At 43.3% G+C, this 16,121-nt stretch overlaps 1 protein-coding gene across 3 annotated transcripts in view; it reads left to right on the top strand.

Moving 5' to 3' along the window:
- PTPRG (protein tyrosine phosphatase receptor type G) overlaps positions 1 to 16,121 on the top strand; it is a 731,192-nt gene that overhangs the window by 569,209 nt on the left and 145,862 nt on the right. For all 3 annotated transcript variants that reach the window (XM_032648680.1, XM_032648681.1, XM_032648679.1), the window contains exon 7: positions 8,971 to 9,128. In XM_032648680.1, the coding sequence (XP_032504571.1) occupies positions 8,971 to 9,128 (158 nt within the window). The remainder of the gene's footprint in view (positions 1 to 8,970; positions 9,129 to 16,121) is intronic.

The following is a 16,121-nucleotide window of genomic DNA, read 5'->3' as shown; positions in this document are numbered from 1 at the left end:
TGCCTTTACTAGTGGCATTTGAAATAATGGTGCATCTCACGATTGATGGGGACATGGATATGAAGAAATCTAGGATTTATTGGTTATTTAAAATACACCAACTGCTGTGCTTGTTTGTTCCTTCATTCTCTTTTCACAAAGATTGGGCATCTACCATGTTCCGGGCGGTGTTTTTGTTGCTGGATATACAGAGTGAACAAAACAGGCAAAGGCTTTGCTCTTGTGGAATTATCCAGCTCTTGGAGGAGACAGACAGTAAATAAGTGAATGCATCTGGGAAGGAAATAAACCAGGTGTGATGTAGATGGTTAATAGCAGCAGGAACAGCCTTAGATGGGGTGCTCAGGGCTGGGTGTCAGGAGATGAACTGAGATCTGAAGAATGAAAAGGAATCACCCATATGGAGTGGGGGTGGGAGTAGGGCAGGCATTGTAGGCAGAGGGAACAGAAAGGTGAGAAGGAAGGTGATGGTCAACAAGGGAGAGGGCAGAGAGAAGACGGGTTGCAGAGTTAGCAGATCATGGAGGGCCTCGTGGCCGTGGTGATGAGTTTGGATTTTATTCTAAATGAAGTGAGAAACCACTGGATGATTTTGAGCTGGGCAGTGTCAGGGTTAGATTTATGTTTAAAAAGCTAAATGAGTTCTTCAGTCTTCAGAGAGATTTCCTCAGCTGATCATGTTTATGTCAGCTGCAGGTGAGGAACTGGGGGCCCAGGGATACAGAACTGGGTAGTAGAAAGGGATACCCAGACTCCCTCCCCACCTCACTGTGTGACCTTGGTTCAGTCACTTTCCCTCTGTGGACTTCATTTTCCTTATTTGTAAGTGAAATAGAACTAGCGTCCTTTGAAACTCCTTGGACTTCCCCAGGATCCCCTTGTTGTAACTTCAGTGTGGTGCTTTTTCCTTAAAATCATCTGTCATGAAGTCTTGCAGACAGCTACACCTTGAAAACGGTCCAGCCCCACTTCATTGCCCCATCTTTGCCGTCTCATCCTCCTTATTGATGAGAGAGATGATGTGAATGACAGTCGACATCCAATCAGATAGAGCAAGTTTCATTGCTTATGTTTAGGTCATAAAATTAGTTCCTTGACTCCCTCTGCCACCATCTTAATTATAGTGTAATGCTCTCTTACTCCCTGGTGGCTTCTAGATGCCAAGCTCCTTAAGTCCCTGGATTCTGGCCTTCAGGCTCTTGCTTTCCATCCCGACCTCCCACTTCCTGATGCTGTTGGGCAGGCCCTTCTGTCACCAGCTTGTCAGACCCGTGGCCCCTCCCAGATCACACAGCCCATCGTGCCTAGTCCAGGCTTAACCCAGAGCTGCTGGCTCTATGTCTAGTGTTTTGGCGTCTTCACAATTTTTAGCCAAATTCCAGATTATCCTTAACCAGCAGCTGATGTTTTCCTCCTAGAGCTGTCCAATTTGGGGCACTTGAACTTTTCTTCCGCTTTCCCTTTTGCTCCACTTCGCTCCAGCCACACACCGGGCAGAATCCCTTTGCAGGGGCATTTCTCTGTGCCTGGAATGTTCTCCCCAGGTAGCCACCTGGCTTGCTTCCATCTTCAGGTTTTTCAATCAAATGCTTCCCTCTCAACGAGCCTGGCCTTTGACACCTTTTCAAAACAGTGGTCAGGGGAGACCTCACTGAGAAATTTGTCATTCAAATATGAGTAAGTTGTTAGCAGCTGAAAGGCATTTGGTCCGCAACCAGCCATGAATAGAGCAGTGAAAAAAATGTTCCAGGCAGCGTGAAGAGCCAGTGCAAAGGCCCTGGGGTAGTGTGATCATGGACCAGCCAAGAGGTCAGTATGGCTCAACCTAAGGGCCAGAAAGTAGCAGTGCATGAGGCTGTAGAACAGGGAGGAGCCCACTGACACAGTCCTCATAGAAACTGGCTTCTCAAGTGTGATCAGCATTATTAAAAAATGCAGAATCTCAGTCCCCATCCCAAACCTACTGGCTCAGAATCTAGAGTTTAACAGGCTTCCCAGGTGATTTGCATACACATTAAATTTGAGCGGCACAGTCGTGAATCTTCTCCCATTTAGCACGACCTAATCCCCAGTTTTTTTCCACTGTCACTCTCCCTACCTTCCCCAATATGAAGCAGAAGGCGATTTTCAGGAAAAATTAATAACTTTTCCTTATAAAAATTTTGGGAAACCCTGAAGAAACCAATCATTGGGCTAAACACTGAAACTTGGGCTTTCTGTTCTTAGTTCATTTTATATACTTCCCTAAAATTGGTTGACTCCTTGTCTGGGGGATAGGACTGGTGTTCTTCCCCTAGAGACTATCACATTCTGTCCATATACTTTCCAATGAAACACTTTGTTCATGTGGGTGTTTGTGAATATTTTCAGTGTAATCCCATATTTCTCGATTACTGTACAGTTTTCATCTCTGTGCTGATCATGTTTTATAAAGGCATTCTTCTTTCCCATATAACCGAAGCATTGAAAATATTAGGTTATTAACACACTGAAAAATGCAATCAATCAGACCATTATCATCTAATGTTTTAATGATCACATTTTTAATCCAATTATGCATGTTTGAATCTTTCAGATTTTCTTTAATTAAAGATTGCCTCCTAGCACTGCTATCAGAAATAAGAAATCGAACAGAATCGAGCCGGATATAATTTAATGTTGAAAGGAAACTGCAAGGATAACTGGGCCTCTCTGGGTTTAATGGCTGACCATGACTTTAAAGCCCTCATACAGAATTTTCTAATTGATAAGAAAAATTTAATCATCTCCTGATATACTCTGTTTGCATTCAAATAAGGTATTTCTTTGTCTGAATAAACCTCCCCTAACTGATGATTCATATTGTCGTTCAGAATGCTTGAAAATGAAAGAGTTGGGTGAAATGTAGACTACTTAATATAGTGTGTATTTAATATAAAAGTCATACATTATTCATAATTTTTGCAATTTGAATAACTTTGAATTTCGCATCCCTGTTTCTCATCTTTTTCTTTGATGAACAATTAATTATTAACATATAATATTGTCTGCACACAGCACTGGGAGAGTTGAAAGTGGAATATGAGATTCATTCCTTTTTAGTTCTTTTAACTAGCAATGCACAGCACTTGCTTATTATGGTATAATGGAATGGACGGTAGGATACGTAGAGTATCTCAGATGTTTTTCTCAACTAGTTAACTGTCTGGGGTAGGAATGTTTCGAATTCAAATTACTAATTAGAATAAAAGTTGGAGGCAGAGTGCTCTGATCTGGATGGCTTTGGAGTCAACTGCCCTTTTATAATAGGATTCGTTTAACAAGTATTTATCTGTGCTTATTCTATGCTAGACACTCTCCTAAGCCCTTAACTGCTGTTCATTCACGTAATACTCTCCTGATACGATAAACCTCCAGATGAGGTCATTACTATAATCCCATTTTACAGATGAGGAAACAGTGACAGAGAGGTTAAGTAACTTCTTTCAGGTCAGAGCTTTAAGTAGACCACTTAGGATTCAACTCCAGGGACCCGGCTCTAGCAGTCCCTCCACTTTATAACATGTACATTTATTAAGATTTTCTTAGTGGCAGAGTTTAAGTTTTTAGCTGAAAAGTACATTCTTCCTTCCTCCCAGTGGCTGTACTCAGGAACACCCAGTCTTGGGTCCTGCCAGTTGAGTGCCTTGTGGCTTCTGTGAACTTTGTGGGCAGTGCCAGAAATACAGGGGTGCCATTTCCAAAGTTACTTATAACAGTTAAGCATTATGAGCACCCCATTTACCAGTGGAGCACTCCTATGGGACTGAGCAGGACGTGGAATTTTTAGAAAGATCAGCAAAAATCAATGTCCAAGTTGAACTTAGAAAAGTCAAGGGAGAAAGAAAACAGCTCAGGAGTTCATTCTGTAACGTATGTTCATTCATAGAATAAATTACCATTAGTGATGGGGACCCCTGAACATGTGGCATGCCCCACCCCCAGCTCTTGCTGTGGCTCTCAAGATGACTTTCTGACACTTGCCCCCCACCCTCCTATACTTGGCTTGCAATCAGGAGGGCACAATATGGCCCGATGGCCACATCCATTCCACTGACTGTTTTTGTATGGCTCCTGAGCTAAGAATGGTTTTCACATGCGAACCCTAATTAAGCGAAATGTTCTTCCCACCTTTCCCCTGCCCAAAAGAATTCCTTTCTTCTCATCAGTAGATGTATACTTTTTAAATTGGCCTCAGTTATTAGCGTTTTGAACGTTGTTAATAAGGTTGTGGAAGTGTGTTTCTTATATAAGTACCTATGTAACAACTTCGATTTTGCCTCTTGGCCCTGCAGAACCTAAAATATTTCCCGTCTGGCACTTTACAGAAAACATTTGCTAGTCCCTGGCTTAAAACACAAAATAAGCTGGCTGGCTCTCAGCCCAGTGCTTGCCTTGAATAAGTGAGGGCTTATAATGGACCAGAGATCACAATGGACCAAGTGCTTGCCTTAATAAATCAGGGCTCACAAGGCACCGTGCTAAAGCCCCCCACATTTATTAGCTTGATTAATTGTCACAGCATCCCTGAGGGGTAAATAATCTCAGTATTCCCATTTTACAGGTAAGGGAAGTAGCTCAGAGAGGTTACGATTCTCTTCCCTAAGGTCACACAGCTGTTGAATATCTGTTGATTCCGAAGGTCATGCTAGAGCTTTGACAAAGAAAACTCTAACCTGCAGTGCTCAGATTGATGGAGACTGTGTCAGACATGCTGTGCCTTTGAGGCATTAGTAGTGCAGTTAAAAAAAAAAAAACACATGCACGACCATTTGAGGAAGTACATGGCTATGTGAGATACACATGGCTAGGTCTTGGTAGCTTAGAGTAATAATAATACTAGTGGTACTAAAACAAGTAATAAGAATTAGAATGAGAATCATATCTATCATTTATGAGACGCTTACTCTGTTCCAGGCTCTTTCTGAACCCCTTTCTTATACTGATTTATTTAATCTTCCTAGGAAGGTATAGTAACTAAGGTCATACAGCTCACAGGAGGAGGAGTTGGGATTTGAACCCAGCAGGCCGAGAATCTCTGCTCGTTTCACCAATCCCTGTAAGGGATGGAGAAATGCGGTGTTGATGAGATCTTCAGCGTTACGTGATATTTCCTGCTCCCAGGCTTACTGTTTGAGGTTCTAAGTGGTGTCTTTGAAGAAAGAATCCCATCCCAGTCTCTGTTTTCTCCCTAAGTTTTTGACCTTGGGTCCATTACTTCTCTCTGGTCTCCCATTTCCCTAGCTGTAAAATTAAAGAATTGGACTAGGGCTTCCCTGGTGGCGCAGTGGTTGAGAGTCCGCCTGCCGATGCAGGGGACATGGGCTCATGCCCCGGTCTGGGAAGATCCCACATGCCGCGGAGCGGCTGGGCCTGTGAGCCATGGCCGCTGAGCCTGCGCGTCCGGAACCTGTGCTCCGCAACTGGAGAGGCCACAACAGTGAGAGGCCCGCGTACCGCAAAAAAGAAAAAAAAAAAAAAGAATTGGACTAAATTGGTGGTTTTCACAGTGTCCCTGGGTTCCCGGCTCAGCTTCAGCCCCGATGGCTGCACTTTGGCTGTTGGAGTTGCGTGACTCCTGTGTAAGATTTGGTTTGAAGAAAGGGTTCTTTGGTTCCCAAAGCCACTGACCTAGGGTGGTCTAAGGCCCTTTCAGGTCTCAGAATCCTGAGATCCAATGGCAGTGATGGTGGTGGAATCAGCAGTAGTGAAGCCCCTCCCTTTTCTGTCCCCCTCACCAGCTCTACCCACCCCGCCACTGATCTGATTACACCTTCTAAGCAATTAAATCAGAACCTGCTTCTGAAGCCCTTGGGTTGATCCAGGACAGAGAAACCCTTCTGCATTTGTAGCAGTGGTCACACCTGCAGTTTCCATCAGTCCTTGCTGAATTCAAGAGCCCATACAGGAACTTACGAGTCCTGTTCCAGCTGAAACGTGTTCCCTTTTGAAATCCACCCACTTCAGATTGGTGGGGCAGGTGTTTCTCATTTATCTTTTTCTATAAAGCCACAGCCTCTTCCTCGAGTGGGTGCTTCAGATGGGGGCTTTGCTGCCTCGGGCCTACGGGGGTTGTCTTGTCTGCATACCTGTCTGCATACAGCGTGCTTAACTGCAGCCCTAATATTGGGTCAGGCCCCTAGGGGAAGACTCTAAAGGTTTTCCGGTCCTTCAACCTGGAGCCCTTGATGCTAAAGCAGGTTAGAGTGCTGCGGGGTGACGCCGGGTTCACCTGCCGCGTGATGGAGAAATGAAGGTGGTGATTTTGTGGTTCATGATGCCAGGGCCTGTGCACCTTCTATCGCCTGGGGCCTCTTGTTGACTATTTGCACGGCCCAGGAAGTGCAGCAAGCAAAGGCCAAAGCGGTTCCTCCTCTCAGCCAGGTACGCTTACAGAGATTTCCCCCATCCTTAGGCTGCTGGTAACCAGGTTAAATTAAAGCCCAGATTTGCCAGCGGGCAGAGGGGTGATTCTTTCCTTTCCAGCCTTTTGTCCCGTAGAAACTGCTTTTGTCATTTTGATTATAGAACCCTATGGTGCCTGTATTAATTAATACTTAATTTTTCCCTTTAAAAAACGAACTGAAAACCTTTGTGAGACTCAGGTAAGGTTTCTGAGCCTTGTGAATAACAGCGGCCACTTTACTGTTCACTAGTGACCTTGGGCTTAGTGATTTACCCTTTCTGGGCCTTAAGTTCCACATCTGGAACATTGGAGCATTAAAAGTACATACTCCATAGGGTTGTAAAGGGAAAGGGTGTGGTGATGGCTTAAGAATCATGAAAGCCCGGATTCCAAACTCAACTACACGGTTGTACGTTCCAGCTCTGTAAATTGGGGATGGTAAATACTTCATGGGACTATTTTAAGTATTAAATAAATCAATCTTTGTAAAGCTCTTAGAACAGTACCTGGCACATACAGTAAGTGCTGTTTAAAGTTTGCAACAGATGAGTACTCAGAAGAGTGCCTGACATATAGTAAAAGCTAAATAAATATTAAGTTTTGTTCGACAAATCTCTACCAAAAGGAAATTGCCATTTTCATTATTCTTTTTTTTTTTTTTTTTTGCGGTACGCGGGCCTCTCACTGTTATGGCCTCTCCCGTTGCGGAGCACAGGCTCCGGATGGGCAGGCTCAGCGGCCGTGGCTCACGGGCCTAGCCGCTCCGCGGCATGTAGGATCCGCCCGGACCGGGGCACAAACCCGCATCCCCTGCATCGGCAGGCAGACTCTCAACCACTGCGCCACCAGGGAAGCCCCATTATTCTGATATAGTTGACTTCTGCTGGGTTTTTGCCTTAACCCCCAGTTACATAGACCGTTTGCGTCTAAGGATACACATTTGCCCAAATACGTATACTGCTTGTTCTGTATGAAGGAAAAGGAGGGAGGAGGCGAGAGGCTGGGGATAATATTCCTGGAAGTCACAGGAGTGTCCATGTGGTCCCCGAGAAATGTCCAGGGGCACATGGAGGAGGCCATAGGGGAGCTAAGGCAAGCCATTAACAGGACCGTAATAGCCTTATTACATCCCCAACAGGAATGAGGTGGGCATTCCGACTTAAATGCAGGGCTAGACGTTTGAAGACCCAGGTAGAGACTAAAACCCTCTCTGATTTGTGAAAGAAGCTGGATGATCTACTGGGTCTGACTGAAAGTGTTATAGTATAGTGCCTAAACTCTGTTGCACTGCTGACTCCTGCCTCAGGACCTTTGCACATACTATTCTCACAGCGTGAAATGCTCTTCTTTTCGTCTTTTGCCCCCACAGTTCAATATTCACCTAGTTTACTTTAGCTTCTTCAGTCTGAGTCAGAATTGTGCAAGCTCTGGTGTTAAGGTGCAAGGGTTCATATCCCAGCTTTGCTATGTAGGAACTAACCTCTTCTCTAACTTGTTTTCCTCGTAGAGTTATTGTGAGATATCATTGTTGGGTCCCAGCTTAAATGTCATTTCTTCTACTTAAGGGAAGACCACTCCACTTCTGTAAAAAGAAGTCTATTTTCAGGGCCATCATTTTGCAAGTTCAGGGCCGTGCCTTGATCTGAATAAGCCTTGGGTGAAACCATAATGAAACATAACCAGCTTTGGAATTGCACTTTACCATTGGCTTACAGTTTTCTTTTCCTACTTAATCTCTCGTGGGAGTCCCAAAGTTCGTTCGCCTGATTATTGGTTCATAAGGATTAGACGGAGAAGGGGTCTATGATGAAACAAGATGGGGTATAACTGAATCACTTTGCTGTACACCTAAAACTAACAGAACATTGTAAATCAACTATATTTCAATAAAAAATGTTTAAAAATTAAAATCGACGTTAAAAAGGACTTAGTACAGAATAGATATTAATATATAAAATCTCATTAATGATTTTCATTTTGATTACATGTTGAAATAATATTTAAAATATAATGGGGACTTCTCTGGTGGTCCAGTGGTTAAGACTTCATGCTTCCAATGCAGGGGGCGTGGGTTCGATCCCTGGTGGGGGAACTAAGATCCCACATGCCATGTGGCGCCGCCAAAAAGAAAAAAAAAAAAAGAAGGATTAAATAAAACGTATTATGAAAACTGAAAAAATATATATTGGAAAGGGGCAAGTTAAACAAAACCAAGTCTCTTTCTTTCTGCAGGATTTAGTGACTTGACTCTGCTAGTGTTTTGTCTGTTTCCTGGGGGAAGAGGGAGGGCCTGAAGTGTTGCCCAGTGCTGTTTACCCTGGAATCCATTTTTCATGAAATGCAGTGCAGTAGGATGTCTCAGAGCACACACACCCTGGGAAATGCTGCTTTGTTTTCCATGGCTCTCCCACCACCAAATGCTTCCCGGGATGTAAATAAACAGAAGACTTGTGATGTGGCACCCGCATGCCAAGGGTTTTGACTGTGTGTCTGCAGCATAGAACGACTTACCACTGTGCTTTTCTTTTCCCTGTTCCCCCAAACAGAGAAGGAGACCTTTCTGGATCCTTTCGTCCTCCGGGACCTCCTGCCTGCATCCCTGAGCAGCTATTACCGGTACACAGGTTCTTTGACTACCCCACCGTGTAGCGAAATTGTGGAGTGGATAGTCTTCCGGACGCCTGTCCCCATCTCTTATCATCAGGTAGCTATTTGGCCCCCAAAGGGCTTCTGTTTTTACTTGTTTTGACTTGACTTAACTATCTAACATTGCTAGACTATATCAGGGTAAGGATTTTTTTTTTTTTTTTTTTTGGCATCCTTTGCTTCTCATTGATTCTTTTCATTTTTTCCAAGAAACATGTTTTTGCACCCAAGAATTGTAAAATATAAAACATGGTTGCTGAGCCACAAATTAACTAGCTGAGGAGAACTGCAGGCATGAAATCAGGTACCTTGTAAGTATTCAATCTTGAGATAGTAGCTACCCTCTGTGATGCCTGTATGCCAGGAACTCTTTTCAGCTCTTTATATGTGTTAACTCACTTAATCTTCATGAACAGCAGGCCTATGAGGTAGGTGCTGTCTGTACCCCTGTGTTACAGGGAGAGAGACAGCAGAAGTGTAGTGACTTGCCCAAGGTCACACAACCATGACCTAGCCATGGTGTCTGATCCCAAAGATCATGCTTGGAGCTGCTAAACCTCCCCTAAGTTCAGAAGAGAGAAATTTGTATACCTGAAGAAATGAAAGAAAAAATACCATTGATTGAGCTCTTTCTGTGTGATAAGCATCTTACATCTCATCGACTTAGTTGCAAAACATCATTGCGAATTGGGTATGTTGCACAAAGACGGGACACATAAGAACATCGTGGCAGGGACAGATTGTGTAACATGCCCAAAGATTCATGGTCAATGAAGGTTGAAGCCAGAAACCAAGCCCGGGTTTGTCTGATTCCAAACCCATGCTGCCGACCCCTACATGGAGCTGCTTCTCTCTGAGTGTGGCCTGGCAGATGTCATGAGGAGGTGGGTTTAGGCTGAGCACGTAACTGTGGGTAAGAATTTGGTGAAATGGGGATGAGGTTGGGGGCAATGTCAGAGGAAGAGGATCCACCAGGGGATGAAGGGCTCTGACATCACCTCACGAGGAATCACAGATGGAAGGGGAAATAGAGAGGATATGTCATTCATCAAAAATGCAGCCTGCACAGAGGTAGAAGAAGAGTAGATTTCTCCTCCATAATTTCAGAAAACAGAGCCAAGAACAACGGGTAGGATTTGTAAGGAAGTGGATTTGAGCCGTCGACCCGGACTGTCTAAAAAATGGGACATTCCTATCAGAGCCATCCATGGAAATGCCTCCCCAGCATTGGACAGCTAGGGGTAAGGCTGATGTAGAGGGAAAGTGGAAGTTTTGAAATTATGTGGTAAATGTCAGTAATATAACTGAAGAGGACACAGGCAACAAGATGATGAACCTGGCTGGCTTGGGGAATAGTCCAAAGATTTTCCTAACAAGGGCAGAGAATATAGAAAAGGGAGTGGGGGAAATAGGATTGGATGATGTCCTGGCCAGGGCTGTTTGGGGTGTCAGAGACAGAAACCCACTTAAAGTAGCTTCAGTACGGGGAATATGTGAAAGAAACCATAGTAGGGTCATCCTGAGATGAAGTCATCATGACCAGGACTGCAACTAGTAAGCGAGGCACAAACTTTACTTTCTGCCTCTTAGGCGCCGCTCTCACTTCTTGGAGTTTCTAGCACGGCTGTGCGATTCTGTACTTTTGCAAACTTCTGGTTCCTTCCCTCTCCCAGTTTGAGTGTGGTTTTCTTTGGAGGGGATTGGAGCCCAATATGGTTACTCTAGTACCAGTTAACCTTTCAACTCAAGGGCCAGCTACCAGCTGACGGTAGTCTGGGTCTGGAGTCAAGCGTTCAGGAAGATAGATCCGAATAGACATCAGCCAACAGCACACTGGCTGGCCTTGGGTCCGTTGTCCATTTTTTAATAAATCAGCAGAGGTGCTGGCCACGTCCTGGCACATTGGTGTTGCCACTCTGGGGGCGGTAAGTGGAGCAGGTTGTCTAGAAGGAGCTCTGTGCAGGAGAGAGCCCACCAACAAAGGCAGGTAGTGTGGAACCAGGGGAAACAGGTTCATTTGGCCTCCCTGCAGCTGGCAGACATTTTACCTTGAGCTTCTTTTCCTTTTAATTCCATCGCGATGAAAAAAGAAGGATTAGCAATATGGCTGCGGAACAGGATCTGCTGGCTTTAAGGAGATAAAGAAATATGAAACAAGTTTGCTTCCTAATGGTGAAGCCAGCCTTGTTTTATTAAAATAAAAGAAAGTTGCAGCCCAAATATTTATATCCTCAAGGTTCGGGGAGGGGGGCGGGGGCAGGACTTTGAAAAGGGATCCTTTTTGTTGATTAAGATGAATGCTTTTCTCCTCAAAGCTATAAAGGCTTGAGATAATGAGGTTAAAAAATTCAAGTTTGGCTTTTTTTTTTTTTTTTTTTTAGGAGGCCCTGTGAAGGGGAGGCATAGAGAGGTAATTGTTTAGTGGGGGCTGGGGGAGGGAAGAGAACCATTTAACACATACTGGGTTTTATTGCAGTTTAGTGGCCTAAACAAAAGGCAGATTTTTAGGCTTGGATATCTTGTCAAGTATTCGTCAGTTAGAGGCGTTTTGACATTTGGGAACTGGATATATTCGAAAGTGCTTTGTTAACATCTTTTTATGCTTCCACTCTGCCACCCATACACTCAGAGGGAAATAATGGAAAGAGTTTTTCTCCACGACTTCCAAAGTATGACCTCTCTGTAGGTACTATTGTTTCAAGAAAATAGTGAAGAAATAAATTAACCATAGTGGCTCCCCAGTTTCTTTACTCTAAACCACCTTAGATAATGCTTTACTTGTATCAGGCACAGCTTCATGTATCCTTTTCTGTCTCCCAAAGGGACGAAACAGCTCATTTTCATGTGGCCAAACCGGTTCCTTGCTGGTGAGCTGAGTGGAGGTCACAGCTGTGTCAGTCCTCAGACAGGAAGGCATCAGCCACCCAAGTATTATCGGTTCAGACCTTCCCACCCCGACCCTGCCCAACATGCTCTCTGAAGTTAGCACAGAATGTTCATTGCAGAAGGGAAAACGGCCAATTCAGAGAAGCCAAGTAGGCACAATTCCATGTCTGCTTCTGTGAGAAAGAAAACATTCCTAGTCCTTCGTCCTTCTTTTTCTCCAAAGGTTCTTCTCTTCTCTTACACAGTGTGGGTACCTATCAGCAGTGAAAAGGAGAGCAGGTTCACCCTAAAATGCAGTGCTGAGCGCGAACTGTTGACCAGTGTGATGTGGTTTTCTTTGAAGTCTTCCTGCGTAAATATGAGCAGCTCCGTATTTTCCCTCTTCTGTGGGCCTCCTTGGGCATTCAAACCAGCCCCGCGGCTAGTGAGCGCTGACTCCGGCTTCTGTGATGATCGAGATCTGAATACGGTGTTGCTCATGGAATCACGCCATGCCATTGGCTTGGTTGGTCAGCAGAAAGCATGGCTTGTGTGGCTCCAATAAAACATTGACCATGAATATCAGGCAAGAATCATGCCATGATTTTGTCACCTAAACAAAGTGGCGGCAGCCCCGGTCCTGCTGTAGGAGGTCAAAGGAGCACAAGTAGCACATTGAGACGGTTGCCTGCCTTGCATTCATGATCAGTCAGGGAACGTGATCGTTTTTAGTCCGGTGTACTTGGATGTGTTTTATTCTAGAACAGTGGCCCTCAGATGGTAGCGCGTTGGCCATTGGACACTATCCCAGCCTTCCCTTCCCAGGACTGTTGGCTTCTGTAGTTTTAAATATGACACTGCCTATAATTTTCCCTAGCCTGAGTTTTATTTAAGTGCCTCTTGGAGGCGCTATCAAAAAGGAAATAAATGTCAAAAAGGCTAGTTTACTTGCTTTATTTGCATGACTTTTTAAATTGAAGTTTATAGTTGATTTACAATTTTTTTTTTTTTTTTTTGCGGTACGCAGGCCTCTCACTGTTGTGGCCTCTCCCATTGCGGAGCACAGGCTCCAGTCGCACAGGCTCAGCAGCCATGGCTCACGGGCCCAGCTGCTCCGCGGCACGTGGGATCCTCCCGAACCGGGGCACGAACCCGTGTCCCCTGCATCGGCAGGCGGACTCCCAACCACTGCGCCACCAGGGGAGCCCCTGATTTACAATATTGTGTTTGTTTCTGGTGTACAGCAAAGTGATTCAGTTATATTTATTTCCAGATTATTTTCCATTGTTTTTATAAGATACTGAATATTGTTCTCTGTGTTATACAGTAAGTCCTTGTTGCTTATCTATTTTATGTATAGTAGTTTGTATATGTTAATCTCATGCTCCTAGTTTATCCTTCCCCCACCTCTCTTTCCTCTTTGGCAACCATAAGTTTGTTTTCTACATCTGTGCGTCTGTTTCTGCTTTGTATATATATTCATCTGTATTATTTTTTAGATTCCACATATAAGTCACATCATATAACAATTGTCTTTTTCTATCTGACTTACTTCACTTAGTATGATAATCTCTAGGTCCTTCCATGTTGCAAATGGCAATATTTCATTCCTTTTTATGGCTGAGTAATATTATGTGTGTGTGTGTGTGTGTGTGTGTGTGTGGCACATCTTCTTAAACCAGTCGTCTATTGATGGGCATTTGGTTTGCTTCCAAGTCTTGGTTATTGTAAATAGTGCAAATTACAGTTTTTGTCTTTTCTAGATATATGCCCAGGACTGGGATTGCTGGATCATATAGTAGCTCTATTTTTAGTTTTTTAAGGAACCTCCATACTCTTTTTCATAGCAGCTGCACCGATTTACATTCCCACCAACAGTGTAGAAGGGTTCCCTTTTCTCCACACCCTCTCCAGCATTTGTTGTTTGTAGACTTTTTGATGATAGCCATTTTGACCAGTGTGAGGTGATACCTCATTGTGGTTTTAATTTTCATTTTTCTAATAACTACCGATGTTGAGCGTCTTTTCATGTGCCTGTTAGCTATCTGTATGTCTTCATTGGAGAAATGTCTATTTAGGTCTTCTACTGATCTTTTGATTGGGTTGCTTGTTTTTTTGATATTGAGCTGCATGAGCTGTTTGTATATTTTGGAAATTAACCCGTTGTCAGGTGCATCAATTGCAGATATTTTCTACCATTCCGTAGGTTGTCTTTTTGTTTTGTTGATGGCTTCCTTTGCTGTGCAAAAACTTTTTAGTGTGATTTGGTTCCATTTGTTTATTTTTGCTTTTATTGCTTTTGCCTTGGGAAACTGATCTAAGAAAACATTGCTACAATTTATGTCTGAAAACGCTTTGCCTGTTTTACCTTCCAGGAGTTTTATGGTGTCATGTCTTATATTTAGGTCTTTAAACCATTTTGAGTTTATTTTTGTGTATGGTGTGAGGGTGTGTTTTAACTTCATTGATTTACATGCAGCTGACCAGCTTTCCCAACACCACTTGCAAAAGAGACTGTCTTTTCCCCATTGTATATTTTTGCTGCCTTGGTTGTAGATTAATTGACCATAGGCGTGTGGGTTTATTTCTGGTCTCTCTGTTCTGTTCCATTGATCCATACATCTGTTTCTGTGCCAGTACCACACTGTTGTGATTACTGTAGCTTTGTAATATTGTCTGAGGTCTGGGAGGGTTATGCCTCCAGCTTTGCTCTTTTTCCTCAGGATTGCTTTGGCAATTCATGTTCTTGTATAGTTCCATGTAAATTTTAGGATTATTTGTTCTAGTTCTATGAAAAATGTCATGGATAATTTGATAGGGATCACATTAAATCTGTAGGTTGCTTTGGGTAATATGACCATTTTAACAACATTACTTCTTCCAATCGAAGAGCATGGGATATCTTTTCATTTCTTTGGATCATCTTCACTTTCCTTTCTCAGTGTCTTATAGTTCTCAGCATATAGGTCTTTCACCTCCTTGGTTAGGTTTATTCGTAGGTATTTTATGTTATTTTGATGCAGGCTTTTTTTTTTTTTTTTTTTTTTTTTTTTGGTATGTGGGCCTCTCACTGTTGTGGCCTCTCCTGTTGCGGAGCACAGGTTCCGGATGCGCAGGCTCAATGGCCATGGCTCATGGGCCCAGCCGCTCCGTGGCATGTGGGATCTTCCCAGACCGGGGCACGAACCCGTGTCCCCTGCATCGGCAGGCAGACTCTCAACCACTGTGCCACCAGGGAAGCCCTTGATGCAGTTTTGAAAGAGATTCTTTTTTCTTTCTCTTTCTGGTATTTCATTGTTAGTGTAAAGAAATGCCACAGATTTCTGTATATTAATCTTGTATCCTAGTACTTTGCTGAGTTCATGTATTAGTTCTAATATATTTTCTGTGGGACCTTTAAGGTACATGACTTTTTTTTAACCATTGTCGTCTCTGTCATAAGGAGTAGAGCAACTCTTTTGAATTAAGACTATGTTCCATATGGAGCCAAATTGTTCCATTCTTGGCTACCTTCTTCATCCAGATTACTCAGCTACTCTGCTACTCTATGTCTCAGCTTTCATCTGTAAAATGGAAATGATAACAATACCTACTCTATGGAGTCATTATAGAGATTAAATGACAGAATGTGTGTAGAATGTTTAGACTAGTGCCTGGCACCACAGGAAGTGTTCAAGAGATACCACAAACAAGGCCTGACCCATCACGTCTCAAATGTATGACGAAACTCATGTCCATGACCTTAGGTGTGACGTTACAGTCCGTCATGTTTACCCTGGAGTTTATTATTATTCATATAGTGGACTCTGGTTTTGTTTAATTGCCATTCCGTATCCATCCTATCAAATATTGTGCACATCAGCCTTTTAATGGTTCATAATTATATTACGTTTGATATTCTCTCATTGCCCCCTTCAGCCATGATGGTCCCCTCCCCACATCTTATGGACCAGAGCTCTTGCTACACACAAACGGCATGAGTAGATTTCAACTTTGATTCAAACTGACAGATTAAAAACTAATTATTCTCTGTAATATTTTTACAATAAAAACTAAGTTGAAATGATTTATATACACTTCCAGCCAACACATTTGCAATTCAAGGTTAAAACTGTTCTTGAAACAGCACCAGTTAAAATGCAATTACAGCTCCCCAAGCAGGGATAAAAGAAAGAAATGTTTTACA

This window comes from Phocoena sinus, chromosome 11, assembly GCF_008692025.1.
Source record: "Phocoena sinus isolate mPhoSin1 chromosome 11, mPhoSin1.pri, whole genome shotgun sequence".
In the NCBI taxonomy this organism is placed as follows: domain Eukaryota; kingdom Metazoa; phylum Chordata; class Mammalia; order Artiodactyla; family Phocoenidae; genus Phocoena; species Phocoena sinus.
This window is presented reverse-complemented; position numbering and strand designations above follow the sequence as displayed.